This window comes from Colossoma macropomum, unplaced genomic scaffold (genome assembly GCF_904425465.1).
Source record: "Colossoma macropomum unplaced genomic scaffold, Colossoma_macropomum, whole genome shotgun sequence".
Taxonomy (NCBI): Eukaryota; Metazoa; Chordata; class Actinopteri; order Characiformes; family Serrasalmidae; genus Colossoma; species Colossoma macropomum.
The window spans coordinates 17226754-17242186 of NW_023494795.1; the positions used below are offsets into that span (position 1 = coordinate 17226754).

General features: G+C 39.9%; 1 protein-coding gene across 1 annotated transcript in view; it reads left to right on the plus strand.

Annotated features, from left to right (window-relative positions):
- The window catches only part of pinx1 (PIN2 (TERF1) interacting telomerase inhibitor 1), a 28852-nt gene extending 19361 nt beyond the window's left edge, over nt 1–9491 (plus strand). Inside the window, exon 7 of the mRNA XM_036581665.1 lies at nt 8729–9491. Coding sequence (XP_036437558.1) covers nt 8729–9418 — 690 coding nt within the window. The 3' untranslated portion in view covers nt 9419–9491. The remainder of the gene's footprint in view (nt 1–8728) is intronic.
- The last annotated feature ends 5942 nt before the right edge of the window (nt 9492–15433 follow it).

The following is a 15433-nucleotide window of genomic DNA, read 5'->3' on the forward strand; positions in this document are numbered from 1 at the left end:
TGTGTGTCTGTCTGTGTACATTCATATATCGCATTTCTTTTTCCAGTCTATTACCCAGCTGACAGTGGATGGAAGTTGTCTTTTACACTAAAATATAATGACCACCTCCTTCTTACATCAATGAAAGGAAATTTTTGGCAGAAACCAAAACTGAAATTCATGACAACAGTTTAAATAAAAAATTATTAAAATTATTACAGTGTGTAGGCTACATTGTTTGCCCTTTTTACTTATTTATTAATTTTTTTGTTCTTTGCACTTAGGCTGTGTCGTTTGTGAATTTTTTCACGATGTCAGAAACTGTGGCAGATGGTGTTAGCATGCTAGGACCCTCCTTTGAGCTTCTGCTGTTGTTTTGTATTCTGTGTATCACTGTGGTGTTTTTAAGTGGTATCAAACCTGTAGAGGAGAAATTCTTGGGTGTGATAGTCTGTATGCTTACAGATTGATTGTCTGATGTCCCCGTTAGAAACTGTGACATAGTTTCACACGACCAGTGTTTTCACTGTCAAAATCTATGGCTGTTTTTCTCTTTCCGCTGAAAAACCAATGTGCCATTTGGGCTGTAATTTAGGAGTCCCAAAAAAAGGGCACAATATGCATATATATAATTTATGGTTCAGAATTCATGCAATTCTTGCTGTCTGGGTGTAGAGAAATACGCGCATGTGCAGAATTATTCCATAGTTCTATTGACTGGACGTTTACGTTCCCTTGACGGTAGTTTTAAGCAGCTGGAGAGAAATTCTGCTTTACGTTCTCATAGAAAGGCTGACCCATTCCAAAAAGAGGTTAAATGTACGACACATGGTTATTAGCTAAATTGTCAGAGTTTATGTTGTGGTGTCCTTATTTAACTCATTTCAGTGTTGCATTGTGCAGGCATGCTGTATCGGCAGCAATTTCTTGCTAGCGTCTTTTTTTTTCTTTTTTCTTTTTTTTTTTGCAGACCTATTTATTTTATATTGTGTAAATACAGGCTACCATGTAATTGTCATTATCTGGCCTGGAAAAAAAATTGATGACCAATCAGTCTGAGAGCATAATGCGGTGTTGTGGGCTTATGAGTGGGCGGTAAAGTAAATTTGCACGACCATGTGATCTGGCGTGTTTAGCTTGTGCTGTAATGCGGTAACCAACCACTTACACTCAAAAAGCATGTTTTGTTTGAAGTCAGGGAGCCTTAATTCGCTATCCGATAACATCTAATTGCCTCAAACAAAAGCGCGGCCTCCCTCGCGCTGTTGACAGGGCACTGTTGCTGCCGCCACGGAATAATAGAGAAACGGGCCAAAGTGACAACCGCCCTGCCCTCCTCTTCCCTCCTCTCCCCTTACCCACCCCCCTACCTTCAGTAGCTCACTCTGTGGCTGTCTGGCTGTGCCAGCCTGCTGACACGTACAGATTAGTGCTGTTGAAGTAGAAGAGAGGGGGAGGAGGCGCACGGTAAAAGAAATGGCCGTGTGGCGCGGTTGCTGCAGGCCCGGGCAGGACTGCCCTGGCAGGGTGATTACAGCACAGCGGAGGAAGCTAACTGCCTGCCGCTCCTCTGAGCTGCCGCTGTTGCGGAGGCCCCGGCTCATGTTTAATCACTGCCCTTTTTAATCGAATAAATCACAGCCGGTGTGGAGAGTAAACGGCGCCTCCTCCATCTTGGGGCTGACACATCAGCTCCTCGGGGGGCACGGAAAGGCAAGCACTTTACAATGTAAAGCAAGCAGAGTTTAGCGATGATGCCCTATGCAGAGTGTTGTCGCCATTTGTTTCTTGTGATAAGTAATGCACACAGCTTCTGCGGAGGCCTGCCTCACAGACGCGCCACCTGAGCTTTATGTTCATGTTTTCCTCCTTCTTTACTTACTAGCTCCAGACCTCTGTGGTTCAATGGGTGCTAAACAGCCTTTTATGCGTTCTTTCGAACAGTAAGTGTAGTTCTTCTTTTTGTGAAACAATTTTTTTTCTTAATCTTATTTTTATTTAAGCCATGAAAGTGATGTGGCAAATCAGTGTTGCTGAATCGAGACCCACATTGTGCTTCTTGTTATACTGTCGTGTCATTTAATGTAAAGCGGAATCACTTTCCATGCATTATCCTTACCATTGTTGGACGGTACCCTAGAGAGCTCGTCCATTATTCTGATCTTCCATATCCTTCATTTAACTCCTTTTCATAAGGATAGCCATTTTACATGGCTTATAGAAAATGCATATTCTGATTAAAGGTGTCTATGACTTTGATTCCTCTGAGGAAGCAGAAGTACAGCAGTGTACAAAATTAGGTAGGGTAATTGAGTCTGTTGGTTTTCTCCGTCTGGTAATTTCAGGGTCATTTAGTATCTTGTAATATCAGATGTTAAGGTCCCAATTAAACCAGGCAGAGCACAGTATTGCGTGGGAGCCACCTGTTTTGCTGTCCACCCACATGAGTGGTATGAAGGATGGTTCGGCTGCCCCCCTCTCCTCATCAGGGAGGGGCAGCTGGGTAATCTTGCACCCAATCCATACGCCCAGGCCACCGCCAAATTTATAATCGTGGCAGGACAATGAGAACACGCTCGCACCCGATATTGGCCCGATATTAGCTATCGGCCAGTGCCTGTAATGGGCCCGGTCCAGGTTTGTTTAGCATGCGGCTAGTATAACTCGGAACCCTCAGAGGACGTTAGTGCTGACATCCATCTTTATTTTTCACATAGTTGATGATTAATCGGACAGTCAGTATTTCAGCCGCAGAATAAAGTGGGGTGAGGATATCTACTGTGAGTAAATCTACTGCTTCAGCGGCAGACATGCTGGCCTCGCTGTGTCTGATTGGGTAGGACAGTCTTACCCATGGTAGTTAGCAGCTGGCTTCACATGAGTTGGAGGAAGCTTGTGCTGGCCTTCACCCTCCTAGTGCTGGTAGTATCATTCGATTTGGGGGATCTAACTAATAGGCTGGACATGGCCAGTTTGGAGAGAAAATTGGAAAAATGCCAAAAACCTGCGATGTGTCATTCTCTTTCTGTTTTCTTTTATCTATATGCATTTGCCTCAACCCAATGGATGCAAATGCGCATTTGTAGTCAGCTTAAAGGTCCCATGTCATGGACAAATTTCAAAATAATGTTCACTCCCTGGTCCCTACAGTCTGTATATGGAAACTAAGCTGCAGAAATGGCCCATTTTGAATTGATTGTTTTTGTGAGGTCACGAAATCCAATGCATTTTCATATCTCCACCTATTCAGGTTACAGCAGTTTAGCTCAAAGTTATAGTGTTTCAGCAGTCAGAACAGAGGTTATTTACACAGATCAGTCTTAAAAACTCAGTAGGAAAAACATTGTTTAATTCTGTGTGGGAGCAAGATGTTGAAAAATGGTCAGGTAAAAAAAGGTGGCTGTTTTCGGTATGTAAATGTATGATTGATCATAAGTGGACCTTAGGGGTAAAAATAAAATACAAGAAAAATATAGGACGTGGACCTTTTTTAATAATTGTGGTCAGAAAGTATTCTGTATATAAAAAGCAGCAGATGAGAGGAATGTATGAAGAGAATGCTTATACAGTATACCCCTTATAAAGAAGATACTCACCCTGTTTAAAAATGTTACTGTTTTTACTTCAGTGTTTACATTGGCATCTTCCTGTTAGTTTCTGTGATTTGTTTTATTCATATTTATTTATATGTATTTATTTTGGTGAAGATAATATACTATATCCAGCTCCATCCTCATTTAAAGTATGAGGAATCTCTCTCTCTCTCTCTCTCTCTCTCTCTCTCTCTCTCTCTCTCTCTCTCTATCTCTCTACCTGGTGATACTCTTAAATATAGCACCGTATCGTTGCGCTAGTTCCCCGCCATATGCAGTCTTTAGTCCCTGGACACTGGAAGTTCTCATTGCTGACGCTGCATTCGCAATGCTAAACTAGCATAGTCTTTATGCAGCGAGGAATATTGCTTCTCTTTCATAAATTAGGGAGACGGTGTGACATAGCATGGTGTTGGAGAAATTTGTTGCCGTTTTCAGCAGCAAATTACGGAGTACTGTACTACCAATTTTATTTATTTATTTTTATAACTGCAGCCAGTTGCATTTCATCATAATAGCATTCAGTTCCTTCTGCTGCTGCATGTCAGCATGGTCCTGTTTTCGGTCTTTAAAATGTCCCTTCGTTCCTCCGCCTTGTCTGTCCCAAGTCCCAGAGCTGCTGCTTTGGTCCCCCTCCCGACCCCCTGAAAGACCTGTGTCTGGGGATCGGCGAGCAGGAAAGAGCCGGTGGCCTGTGCTGCTGGGGCCTTATCTGAGCCCCGCACACGGCAGCAGGGAACGTATCCTCTTCCTGGGGCCTCCCCTGCTGCCAGGAGGAACGTGAAAGAGAGACAGGGAGGAGAAATGGAGAGAAGGAACAGAAGGAGAGGACGGAGTGGACAGTGAGTAGAAGTGAAAGGCAGATGGGCTCTATGGAACATTCTTGTTGTTTGTTTGTCAATGGGGACCTCTTAGTCACTTGAGCACAGTCATGTAAGGGGGTCTTACACCGTCTGTGTGTCAGCGTGACTGCACGTTTGCACTTTTGTTTGTTTGTGCGACGGTCCTGTGTGTGTGTGTGTGTGTGTGTGTGTGTGTGTGTGGGGCACAAGCTGGTCCCTGCTCAGCAATGCTGAAGGAGCGCTACCAACAGCACTCCACTCACCACATTAGAGAGATAAGGCTAATGGAGGTCCCCAGGCGAACCCCAACGCGCAACCACACACACGAAGCACATCACTGCGGCTCTGATGAAGAGGATTTCCCTGCTCACTCCATCTCTCTTCATCTCTTCCCTCTCCCTCTTTTTCCCCTCCTGAGAGTAATTTCACAGTTCACTCCTAAAATGCCCCCCAGACGTTCCACTAAGCCCCAGCTACATGCTGCCTGCCTAGCCTATCACTTCTACACCCTCTGCCACTGACCAAACCAGAGGGAATGCTATTGTGCAGGAACTGGGAATTATAGATTTTTTTTTCTGGAGAAAAAGTGGGAAAGTTTTCTTTTAATGAGCCTACATCTGCAGTTCTCCAGTTCCAGGCCTTGCAACTGGATGACTTTCCAGGCAAGATCTGAAGCAGCAGCTTTTAATGGAGATGACTCGAGTATTCAGCACAAAGATTATGTTGAATCAAGTAATACAGGCATTTCGTGTGTCTGCTAGTATGGTCACATTCATAATAGGCCAGCAGATTAAGCTTTGTTTAACATAAATTCCTCACAAACATGCTTAAAAATAAAGATGACAAAAAGCATTTTGTAGGGCAATGCCATACAGTACTGTACAAAAGTCAGAGACCACCCTTTCATTTATTTATATTATAGTCCAAATGGCCATTTAACACAAGTTATGCATTTTTTGCTCTTTACCTTTTGTTAGTGTCCATTCTTTCTAGGAGACTTGTTTTCATTTGTTTTCCCAAAGAAATTGGCAGTTGTGTTTAGAAGTTGGTTTTTATTTACTTTAGTAAATTAAGGCTCCTCAGCCTGTAAAACCTTACTTCAGATCTCAGATGTCTAGTTTTTCACAGCAATGGCTTCTTAACAGCTACACATCCTTTCAGACCCACATCACTGAGCTGTCTTGTCACAGTGGAAGGATGGACAGAAACATTTGTGTTTTTCCAAACCTGAAACAAGAGTGGAGCTTGATTTTCTTCTACCGCTCAAAGATGACAGCTTTAAGTACTGTTTATCTGAGTACCAGATGTTGCAAGGTTGTTAGGATTGTTCTACATATCTTTTTAATATTTTTTTCCACACCAGTTTTAGAAACTGTTTTTCTGCTTATTTTCCTTTGACTTTCCCCTTCTTTATTCACGTGGATTATCTTTTATGTAATCTCCTCAGTATTATCTCCCTTAGCCATTTCAGATGTCTGTGAGAAAGAGATGGTGTGTTTGGGTAGTAGCTTGTGTGAGTGTTAGTGTCTGTTTTGAAGGGGAATGTAATGTTAGCGACAGCTTTGGGAACAGCTTTTGTTGGGAGGACACAGATGCAGCTCATTGGTTTTAAGATTGGAAGGACGAGAGCGCAAAAGCAAAGCGTGGACAAAATAAACACCAGTAGATGTTGTTATACTTAGAGTTGGAGGTTTTTGTGTCATTTTCTGTTAAATGTGGTTTTCCTGACACTGAATTTATATACTTTTACTTAAAGGCAGTTTTGACAGGAATCTGACCTGACTTTTGCACAGTACTGTAGAAGAACCTCTTTTGGTTCCCTTAAAGAACCTTTTAGTTAGAGATGCCCATATTATGAATTTTTCATGAAGGATTCTGATTCCTTCATAAAAAAAAAAAAAATGTAGATGGGTGCTTTTTATTAGCCACTTTTGTTGTCAAAGTTTCCAATACTTTCTTTTAGCCAAAAGCCTAAATATAATATTTATTAATAATATTTGCTCTTTAACTGGCATTTTAAACTCTTGAATGAAAAATGTTGGTACATAACATGAATCAAATAAAGTGCTTCATTGAAAGAGGCAGCTGGTTATTTAGCAGAATGAGTTACATGAGTAACATTTTGGTATAGGTTTTGCAGCAGCACATAAGGTTCAATACGAGTTCACTCGCCTGCTCATGTTCATTACGTCATAAGATTGCAACACTGAATGGCCAGAATAAAAATAATAAATTGACCAGTTGCCAGTCACATGTTTGCCAGTCACATGTCTTGGCCAGTTCCAGTCATGCATCCCAATATTGAGATGTACAGTGTGTTATACATTGAAATTTGTGATGTAAACTGCTACAGCAGTCTGTGTAGCGGTGCTAGTCAATAAGATTGAGTGAGGCATGGAAAGGTGTTTCCATTTGTTACACTGTGACATTTCCAGAAGAAACACACAAACAACCTTTTATTTTATAAGTCCCTTGATGGGACTTTTGAAAAATGCCATTTTCATGGCTGCCTGTGACATAATGTAGAGCTCTGCCGTTGTTTAGCACAGGCTTCAGAGTGGGTATTCTTCACCCCAAATCATTATGCATTGAGCAGCCCATTAGCGAAATGAAGATGAATGGGGCGGAGGTGCTGCAGTGACTAAGTGCTGGCTGGGTTCACTTTAGATTAAAGTGCGCCTCTGTGGTCTTTTCAACATAGTCGCCGTCTACTCTCTTGTGGTCTGCTGTGATTGGGCAGGAGTTTGCGCTCCATGGATCACTGTGCGTTCGCCTGCTCCACTCAAATGCTGACGCATGCTCATCAGTCAGATTTCTTCTAAAGCATAGGTTCAACCGTGTGCACACCTGTATAATGTGGATGTTTGTGCCAAAGTGTTAAATTCAGCTCAGTGTGCTTAAAACCCAAATAAACCTTAAGTAAATCATATTTAAAGGAGATACAAACTGTTTCAAAAGCGGAAAGATAAAGTAATACAATTAAGAAAAATAAAGTAATGCAGTTAATTAAAAGAGAGACATTTTGTGCCACAGCAACAAACAGTCTCTACACTTTCATACGTTTAGCATAACATTTAGTCCATATATTGGTATATTTTTGGACCTATTCATTCCGTCAGTTATTGCTTAAAAAAAAAAAAGTGTTGGCTTAAGCTAAGAGGCAGATCTCTTGGGTCTTTTAATTCCTCTTTTGTTGCACTTGAACCAACAAGGAAAATGTATTTTTTCATGTAAAAAACTGTCATGTGTGAAAATAAAATTGGTAAGTGTAAAGAACTGTCACATGGTGAAGGACATGGTGTTACAGGCATCTTGACACTATTTGTGATTTCAGAACTAATCATTCAACATCAGTACCTGACTTCACTACTGCTCTTGTATAAGTGCAATAAAATCCTCACAGCAGTATTCAAACGGTGTAAAGTCTTCTTAGTGTAGTAGAGGTGGTTACACTTGATTTCTGAAGAAATGGTTGAATGAACAGGTGTCTACAAACCTTTTTAAACCTACTGTTGACTAGTGAGATTCAATATTTAATAAGGAATAATTTATAACATTTAAATTCCAATTTAATGGCTTCAGGTCTTATAAAGAAAGAAAACATGTTGGCCTTTATAGTGGTACGTGTACTTTGGGAGTGGTAGGCTGTGGGTGTGTATAAGGCAGGTTAATCTCGTTGCTAACTGTCATGTCTTTCTTCGGTTGTCTAGTTTGATGTATTTTGAACAACAAACATTATTTTGAACGCTGCTCTCCCGCGCATGTGGACTCTCTCCGGATATAGCCTCGGATTGTGGTTGTTTTTCCAAAATAGACGTTTTGGTTTGTATAGTACAGTGCGAATGTCAAAACTCTATTTAATTTCCAGTCAAAACAGTCATTCAGTGCTAGTTATTCATTTTCCAACATCAAGGAAAAAAATAGATAAACATATTTAACAGACAGTTGCACAGGAGCCTCAGCAAATAAATGTCATTCATTTAGTGTGTCCACACTTTGCCTTGTACTACAGCTTCCACTCTTTTTGAGAGACTTCCAGTTTTTTAAAGAAATCTTTTTTTTCTGATTTCCTTTACTCAGTAACAAGCAGGGCATCCTTTCAGACCCATATTCTTGAGCTATCATTTTCCTTTCTTGTTTAAAAGGATTTTCTCATCTAATCTCCTCAGAAGTATCTCCTGAAAAATGAATAACTTGCACTTGGTGACCGTTCTGACTGTGAATTAAATAAGTGTGGTCTCTGACTTTTGCACAGAATTGTTGATCAAACGTTTGTTTCACTGATTAAACTTCTATCTGTCTTGGTTTCTGTAGGCAAGCAGAGGTCCGGATTCTCAGGAGGAGAAAGAACAGGATGACAGTGACCAGGACCGGGCGTCCAGTCCAGAGCTGCATGTGACCAGCGCACTGACCATGCAAGAATACTTTGCGCAGCGGATGGCTCAATTAAAGAAAGGCCAGTCTGCCGCCTCCTCTCCAGCAGCCAGCAGCAACCCGCTTTCTCCGGCCACATCTGCATCCACTGACGAGTCTCCCAGCACCAGCGACGTAGAACAGCGCAAGAAGAAAAAGAAGAAGAAGAAGAACAAGAAGGATGATGGACAGGAGGATGAGGAAAAGGTGAAGGAAGCCAAAGAACCTCCATTGACAGACATGGTTGTTGACACAGAGCAGGGTAATTCGGAGAGGAAGAAGAAAAAGAAGAAAAAACGAGCAGCAGAGGAATGCAGCATCCTGACAGCTATAGATGACACAGCTGGAGATATGGCTGCGTTTTCTACAGACAAGAAGAAGAAAAAGAGGAAAGACAAAGATGCGCCTACTCACGCACCTACAGATTCAGCCAGTGAACGTGAAGAAACAGAAGTAGTAATGGACACTGAGGTTTCTAGTACAAAGAAAAAAAAGAGGAAGAGGAGTGAACAGTTAGGTGAGCAGGTAGAAGTAGTGGTTGGGGAAAAGAAACTCAAAAAGGACAAGAAAAAGAAGAAAGCTGATAGTTAAGGCATTATACATAATACTTTGGTATCTCCATGAATTTTAAAGTCTCTAAAATAAACAGCAATGATGCTCACAAGCTTTTTCTGTACATTCCTGGTCTGTTTGAATATTATACCATCAAAACTGTAAACAGGGAAAAAACCCTCTGAAGAGTCAAGTATTTGCATGTGAGAATGTTTCTGCTGGTAAATTGACGCACAGGCACATTTCGTAACATTTTGCCCTGTAAGCGCTTCAAACTTTTGTCTAGAAAAATAAATCACTGTCTTCTCAGTGTGAAGTTTCTATAAGAATGCCTGTATACATAAAGGAAGATTTATAGAGTCTGGCTTCTCGTTTGATAGTCACATTTTTAGTGATGCCGAACATTTGACCCAGCGATGCAGTTATTTTGTTTTTCTGTGCTTTTAAAATAGTGCTGCATCTTCTTGCTGTCATGGTTGTCTTCTTCCTGGTGTAATGTGTAAGGCTTTGTAGCCCACACCTTAAAAACTCACGGTTAGTCTTAAAACAGGTCATTTTTTTGCACACATCACTTGTGCAATGTTGTCAAACTTGTGCATACACAGACAACATGAAAACCTAATGCTACTGTTTCCAGTGGGTTTTTCCTTAACATGAAATTTCCACTTGGTGGAGGCGTTCAGTGGGTAACACGTGATGACTAAGCGCCACTAAGCTTTTATTAAGAGCTAACCACTCTAGCTAGCTCCAGAAACTGTGAAAATATGTCTTTGACAAACTAACATGTTGGCACCTCGTCCACTGAGGAGAAAATGCCTCATGTAAGATGAGTCTACATCAGCATCCAGTGTTGTACCAGTTATCTGTAGTTACAGCTCATATATATAAAGAGCCATCATCTGTTATTCACATGAAAAACATCACAATTAATAATACGGCACTTTTTCAAATGTTTTCCTCTGCTTCCTCCTTTTCAGTAGGTTCACCTAAAAGAATAAGCCTGCGTACGCTGGGCCAGAGCTATTTTTTCACAACTCATCTGTTCATTAACTCTTATGGAAACTTGAATATCAAAATTATTTGAAATGCACATGCCATGAATTCGGATAGGCTATTGTTGGTATTTTGTAGAAAGTCTATATTGTCCCTATAACTTAAGATGTCAGCTCTGTTTACATTTATACAGTTTATACACTAATTTATACACTAAGAAAATAGACTGACTTTTCCCTGTCGGATATGCCCTTTGACAAGCCTGTCACAGTGTTTTTTTTTAACTGGTAATTTGTAAATATGCCCTGGATCTTGAATTTCAAACATACCTATTGTAAAATGACCCTCATCAGCAGTGCTAAACAAACACAACTTCTTTCTCTTTGGAGGATTGATGGTACAGTGTGGAGTGTTTGCCTTGGCGGACTGTGCCATGCGGCTTACAAGTGTTTTCATTGAGATTGTATAGCTTACCTGACAAAGCATATGTCATGTGTCTAAAGTCTTTTCTGCTAAATATAGCTGCAGTCTTATTTAGTGCAGGATGGCTAGTAACAAAGACAGTGTGGAAGCTTGATGACTTTGCCGAATGGTCAATATTGGTCCTCCAGTTATCCTCTATACAAGAGGATGTCCTAGTTTATGAGCTTAATTGAATTCAAGGGAGCCATAGCTTTCAGCTAGAACGGTTATTCATACCATCCACTGGTTAATACTCATTCAAATGGACAGCCTATCCTGAGCCCAGACAAAGGCGTTTTTTGAAGTAAATAACGAAGGGCTAGACTAAATTATGCAAGACACAGTGTATGAAAGAGTCACTCAAGATGACAACAGAAATCCCAACAAGATAATCTTGTTTACAGTTTAAGTGGGAGTCTCTGAGCACAAAATAGAGAAAAGGAAGCATGTGCCGCTTATATTACTGAAAATAATGACTGTCACACACAGCAGAGCAACAGCTTAGTCAGTTTGTCACCATTGCCTCTGACAATGATATTAACCTTGAAGAGTAAATAGAGAGGAAATCTCTGAGCTGAGTGACTGGAATAATGGTATTAACATCCCACCTCTTCTCACTGTGTTTTCCTTTTTTATTTTAAAGGACAAGGAATAGCTTGGATTTAGTCTCAAGGCAAAAAAGACTCTTCATGTAGAAGAGTTTTAACTGAATAGAGCTGGTATAATTGGATTTGCTCAGCAGAATGCTCATCTCATTTCCCTTCAAGTTGTATTATTTTTTTCATGATCTTACGTTCTTTCTGATAACTTTAAAACAAGTTTGCACAGGCCCCTTTCTTGGAATTGGATAATTACTCGTTTAGCTGACTTGGCTGATCCGAGGTGAGGCAGAGACCTTTTTTATAAATTTCACTGAGCTACAGTACTGTGGAAAAGTCAGAGACCACCCTTTTTCTTTTCCCAATCAAAATGACCATTAACCTGTTCATGCCTGAATTTTCCTTGTGATTTAACACTACCAGTGACCCAATCAGGGTCAACACTGATTGTCCCTACGTCTATACACCCCATTCTTACATTTGTATTCTTTCTTGTGTGAATATTGTAAAAGGTGTATAATACAACCCCATTTCCAAAAAAGTTGGGACACTGCAAAATGTAATTATAAAAACAAAATGCAATGATGTGCAAATCATTTTTGATTTGCACATCATTGGCAACAGGTCAGTTACATGACTGGGTATAAAAAAGCATCCCAGAGAGGCTGAGTCTTTCAGAAGTAAAGACTGCACGATCAAATAGTGCAACAATTCAAGAATAATGTTTCTCAACATAAAATAGCAAAGAACTTTTGCTTTTCATCATCTATGGTACATAATAACAATAAAAGATTCAGAGAATCTGGAGAAATCTCTGTATGCAAAGGACAAGGCCAAAAACCAGAATTTGCTGGCCAAGATCTTTGAGCCCTCAGACGGTACTGCATTCAAAACAGAGTTGATTCTTTAGTGGAAATCACTGCGTGGGCTCAGAAACACTCTGTGAACACAGTTCGTCGCTGCATCCACAACTGCAAGTTAAAACTCTAAAATGCAAAAAAAAACCATATATAAACAAGATCCAGAAACACTGCCGCCTTCTCTGGGCCCGAGCTCATTTCAAAAGAACTGAGGGGAAGTGGAAAAGTGTCCTGTGGCCTGACAAATCAACATTTGAAATTCTTTTTGGAAATTATGGACACTGCATCCTCTGGAGTAAAGACCATCAGACGTGTTATCAGAACACAGTTCAAAAGCCAGTATTCATGATGGTATAGGGGAGCATTATTGTACATGGCATGAGTGATGTGCAAATCTGTGAAGGCACCATTAATGCTGAACAATATATACATGTTTTGGCAACATATGCTGCCATCCAGGGAAGGACTTGCTTATTTCAGCAAGACAATGTAAAACCACATACTGCATATATTACAACAGCATTGCTCTGTATTAAAAGAGTCCGGGTGCTAAACTGGCCTGCCTGCAGTCCAGACCTGTCACCCCTGATAACATTTGGCGCATTATGAAATGAAAAATACTGCAAATGAGGCCCTGAACTGTTGAGCTGTTATATCATACAAGAATGGGAAACATTTCACTTTCAAAACTACAGCAATTGGTCTCCTCAGTTCCCAAACGCTTACAGAGTGTTGTTAAAAGAAGAGGCGATGAAACACGATGGTAAACATGCCCCTGTCCCAACTTTTTTGGAACGTGTTATTGGCATCATATTCAAAATGGGCATAGATTTTTTCAAAATGCAATCAAAATTTCTCAGTTTCACATTTGATAAGTTGTCTTTGTTCTATTTTCCTGCAAAAATATGGTTCACATGATTTGCATATCATTGCATTCTATGTTTATTTACATTTTACACACCGTCCCAACTTATTTGGAAATGGGGTTGTACTTCACTATTTTTTTTTTATAAACTGTGGCAACTTTAGTTACAACTTGGCCTAAACTTATTCATTTTTTAGTGTCAAGAAAAATGCAGGAAACATTAAACAGAAACGTAAACAAAAGCCTGCAACACTAAGCATAATATCAAATCTATCAGTATTTCGTTTGTCCACACTTTTGTGCACCCTACTGCCACTTTAACCCTTCCATCCTTCCCATCTTAAAAACACTGACCTGTGTTCTCCCAACAAAAGCTGTTCCCCAAAGGTATCACTCACATTGTTACCCTTAAAACACTAAGACACTAACATTCACACAATCACCTACCCAACACACACCTTAACTGTGATTGCCAATTTCTTTTTCAACTAAAATAACTAAAGGAGATATTTCTGAGATCAGATATAAGATAATCCACTTGCATAGCCAGCGTAAATAAATATAGGTATAAAGCGTGATGTTTGTATATACATTGTATATACAAGAAAGAATTTAAGGGTCTGGGGCCTTATTTAATAGCCTGAACTTTATCGATGCCAAAAATGTAAGCGGGTGCTGTATTGAAAGATATTTTACTTGTTTTCTGTGCTTTTAAAATAGTGCTGCATCTTGTTTCTGTCATGGTTTTCTTCCTGGTGTGAAATGTAAGGTATGCTACCCCACAAACTAAAAACTCACCATGAGTCTGAAAATAAGTCATTTTTTACTCACACCACTTGTGTAAGGTGAAAGTCAAGGAAAAAACAGGAGTGTCCTTGAGTTAAAAAAATAATATAAAAGATACAGAGAAAATGAGGTAACCCTGCCAGACCTGGTAGACCCCATCAGATCAGATAAACAGTACGTAAAAGCTTTCATCTTTGACAGAAAGGAGAAAATCAAGCTTCACTTTTGTTTCAGATCTGAAAAAATCCACAAGTGTTTCTGTCCATCCTTCCACTGTGAGAAGACAACTTGGCACTGTGGATCTGAAAAGAGTGTGTATCTATCAAGAAGCCATTACTGAGAAAAGAAAATAGAAGCCTATTTCCAAAAATGTTTGTACACTGTGCAAAATGTAAATAAATCCAGAATGCATTGATGTGCAAATCATTTAAACCGTATATTTAATTGAAAACGGTACAAAGACAACATATTAAATTTTGAATCTAAGTTTGCTTTTTGAAAAATATATGCCCATTTTGTATTTAGTGCCAGCAACACATTTCAAAACGTTTGGGACAGGACCATGTTTTAGCAGGTTTTAGGTCTGTTTGTTGCTCCTGTCCCAACTTTTTAAAAATATGTTGCTGGCATCAAACTCAAAATGAGCATATATTTCTCAAAAACAAAAAAAAACATCTGACATGTTGTCTTTGTACTATATTCGATTGCATTCTGTTTTTATTTACATTTTGCACAGAATCCCAACTTTTTGGAAATGGCTTTGTAGACAAAGTTTTCATTTACACTAGAACACTGACATTGGACAGTTGAATTGTGGAGTATGGTTTTATAGAGTGATGAGTCTGAATTTGAGATTTTGGAAGTGAATAATCGCAGTATGTAAGTATCTGAAGCGGTAAAAGACTCAAAATGTCTACAACTATCATTCAAGCATGGTGCACTGTAAAAAATGGGTTTTCACCCTAAAAAATATTTTAGTGACAAGCAATTGAACTGGTGTTATTCAACTCAGAGAAATACTTTGAATGAAACAATGCAAAGGAAAATTTTATTTTAGACGAACAAAAGCAATATTGTGCATGTAATCCAACCCCAAAACACTTTAAATCAACTTCTGGTATGTTTGACCTTTTTTACAGTGTATGACAGGAAACCTGTTGCGCATGGTTCTCTTAAGAATCTTTCAAAAGAGCACTGCTATTGTTGCAAGTCGTAAAACCTTTATTGCTAGAAGAATAATTGCTAAAGAACTGTTTTTCTAAGAGTGTGATGCTTGATGTGCATTACGCGCAATGTCTGCGTAGTGTGTCTAGCCCCTTAGGGCATAGCCTATTAGAATGTGAGATCAGTCCTCCGCAGGACCAGGAAGAGGAGCTTGGTGTCCCAGATTGTGTAAATTTGCCACAGAATTCAGCCCTTTACTTCCTGCTCTCATTCCACTGCCTAGAAATGACAGTCTGGCGGTGTGTATGTGAATGTCTGTGGGCTG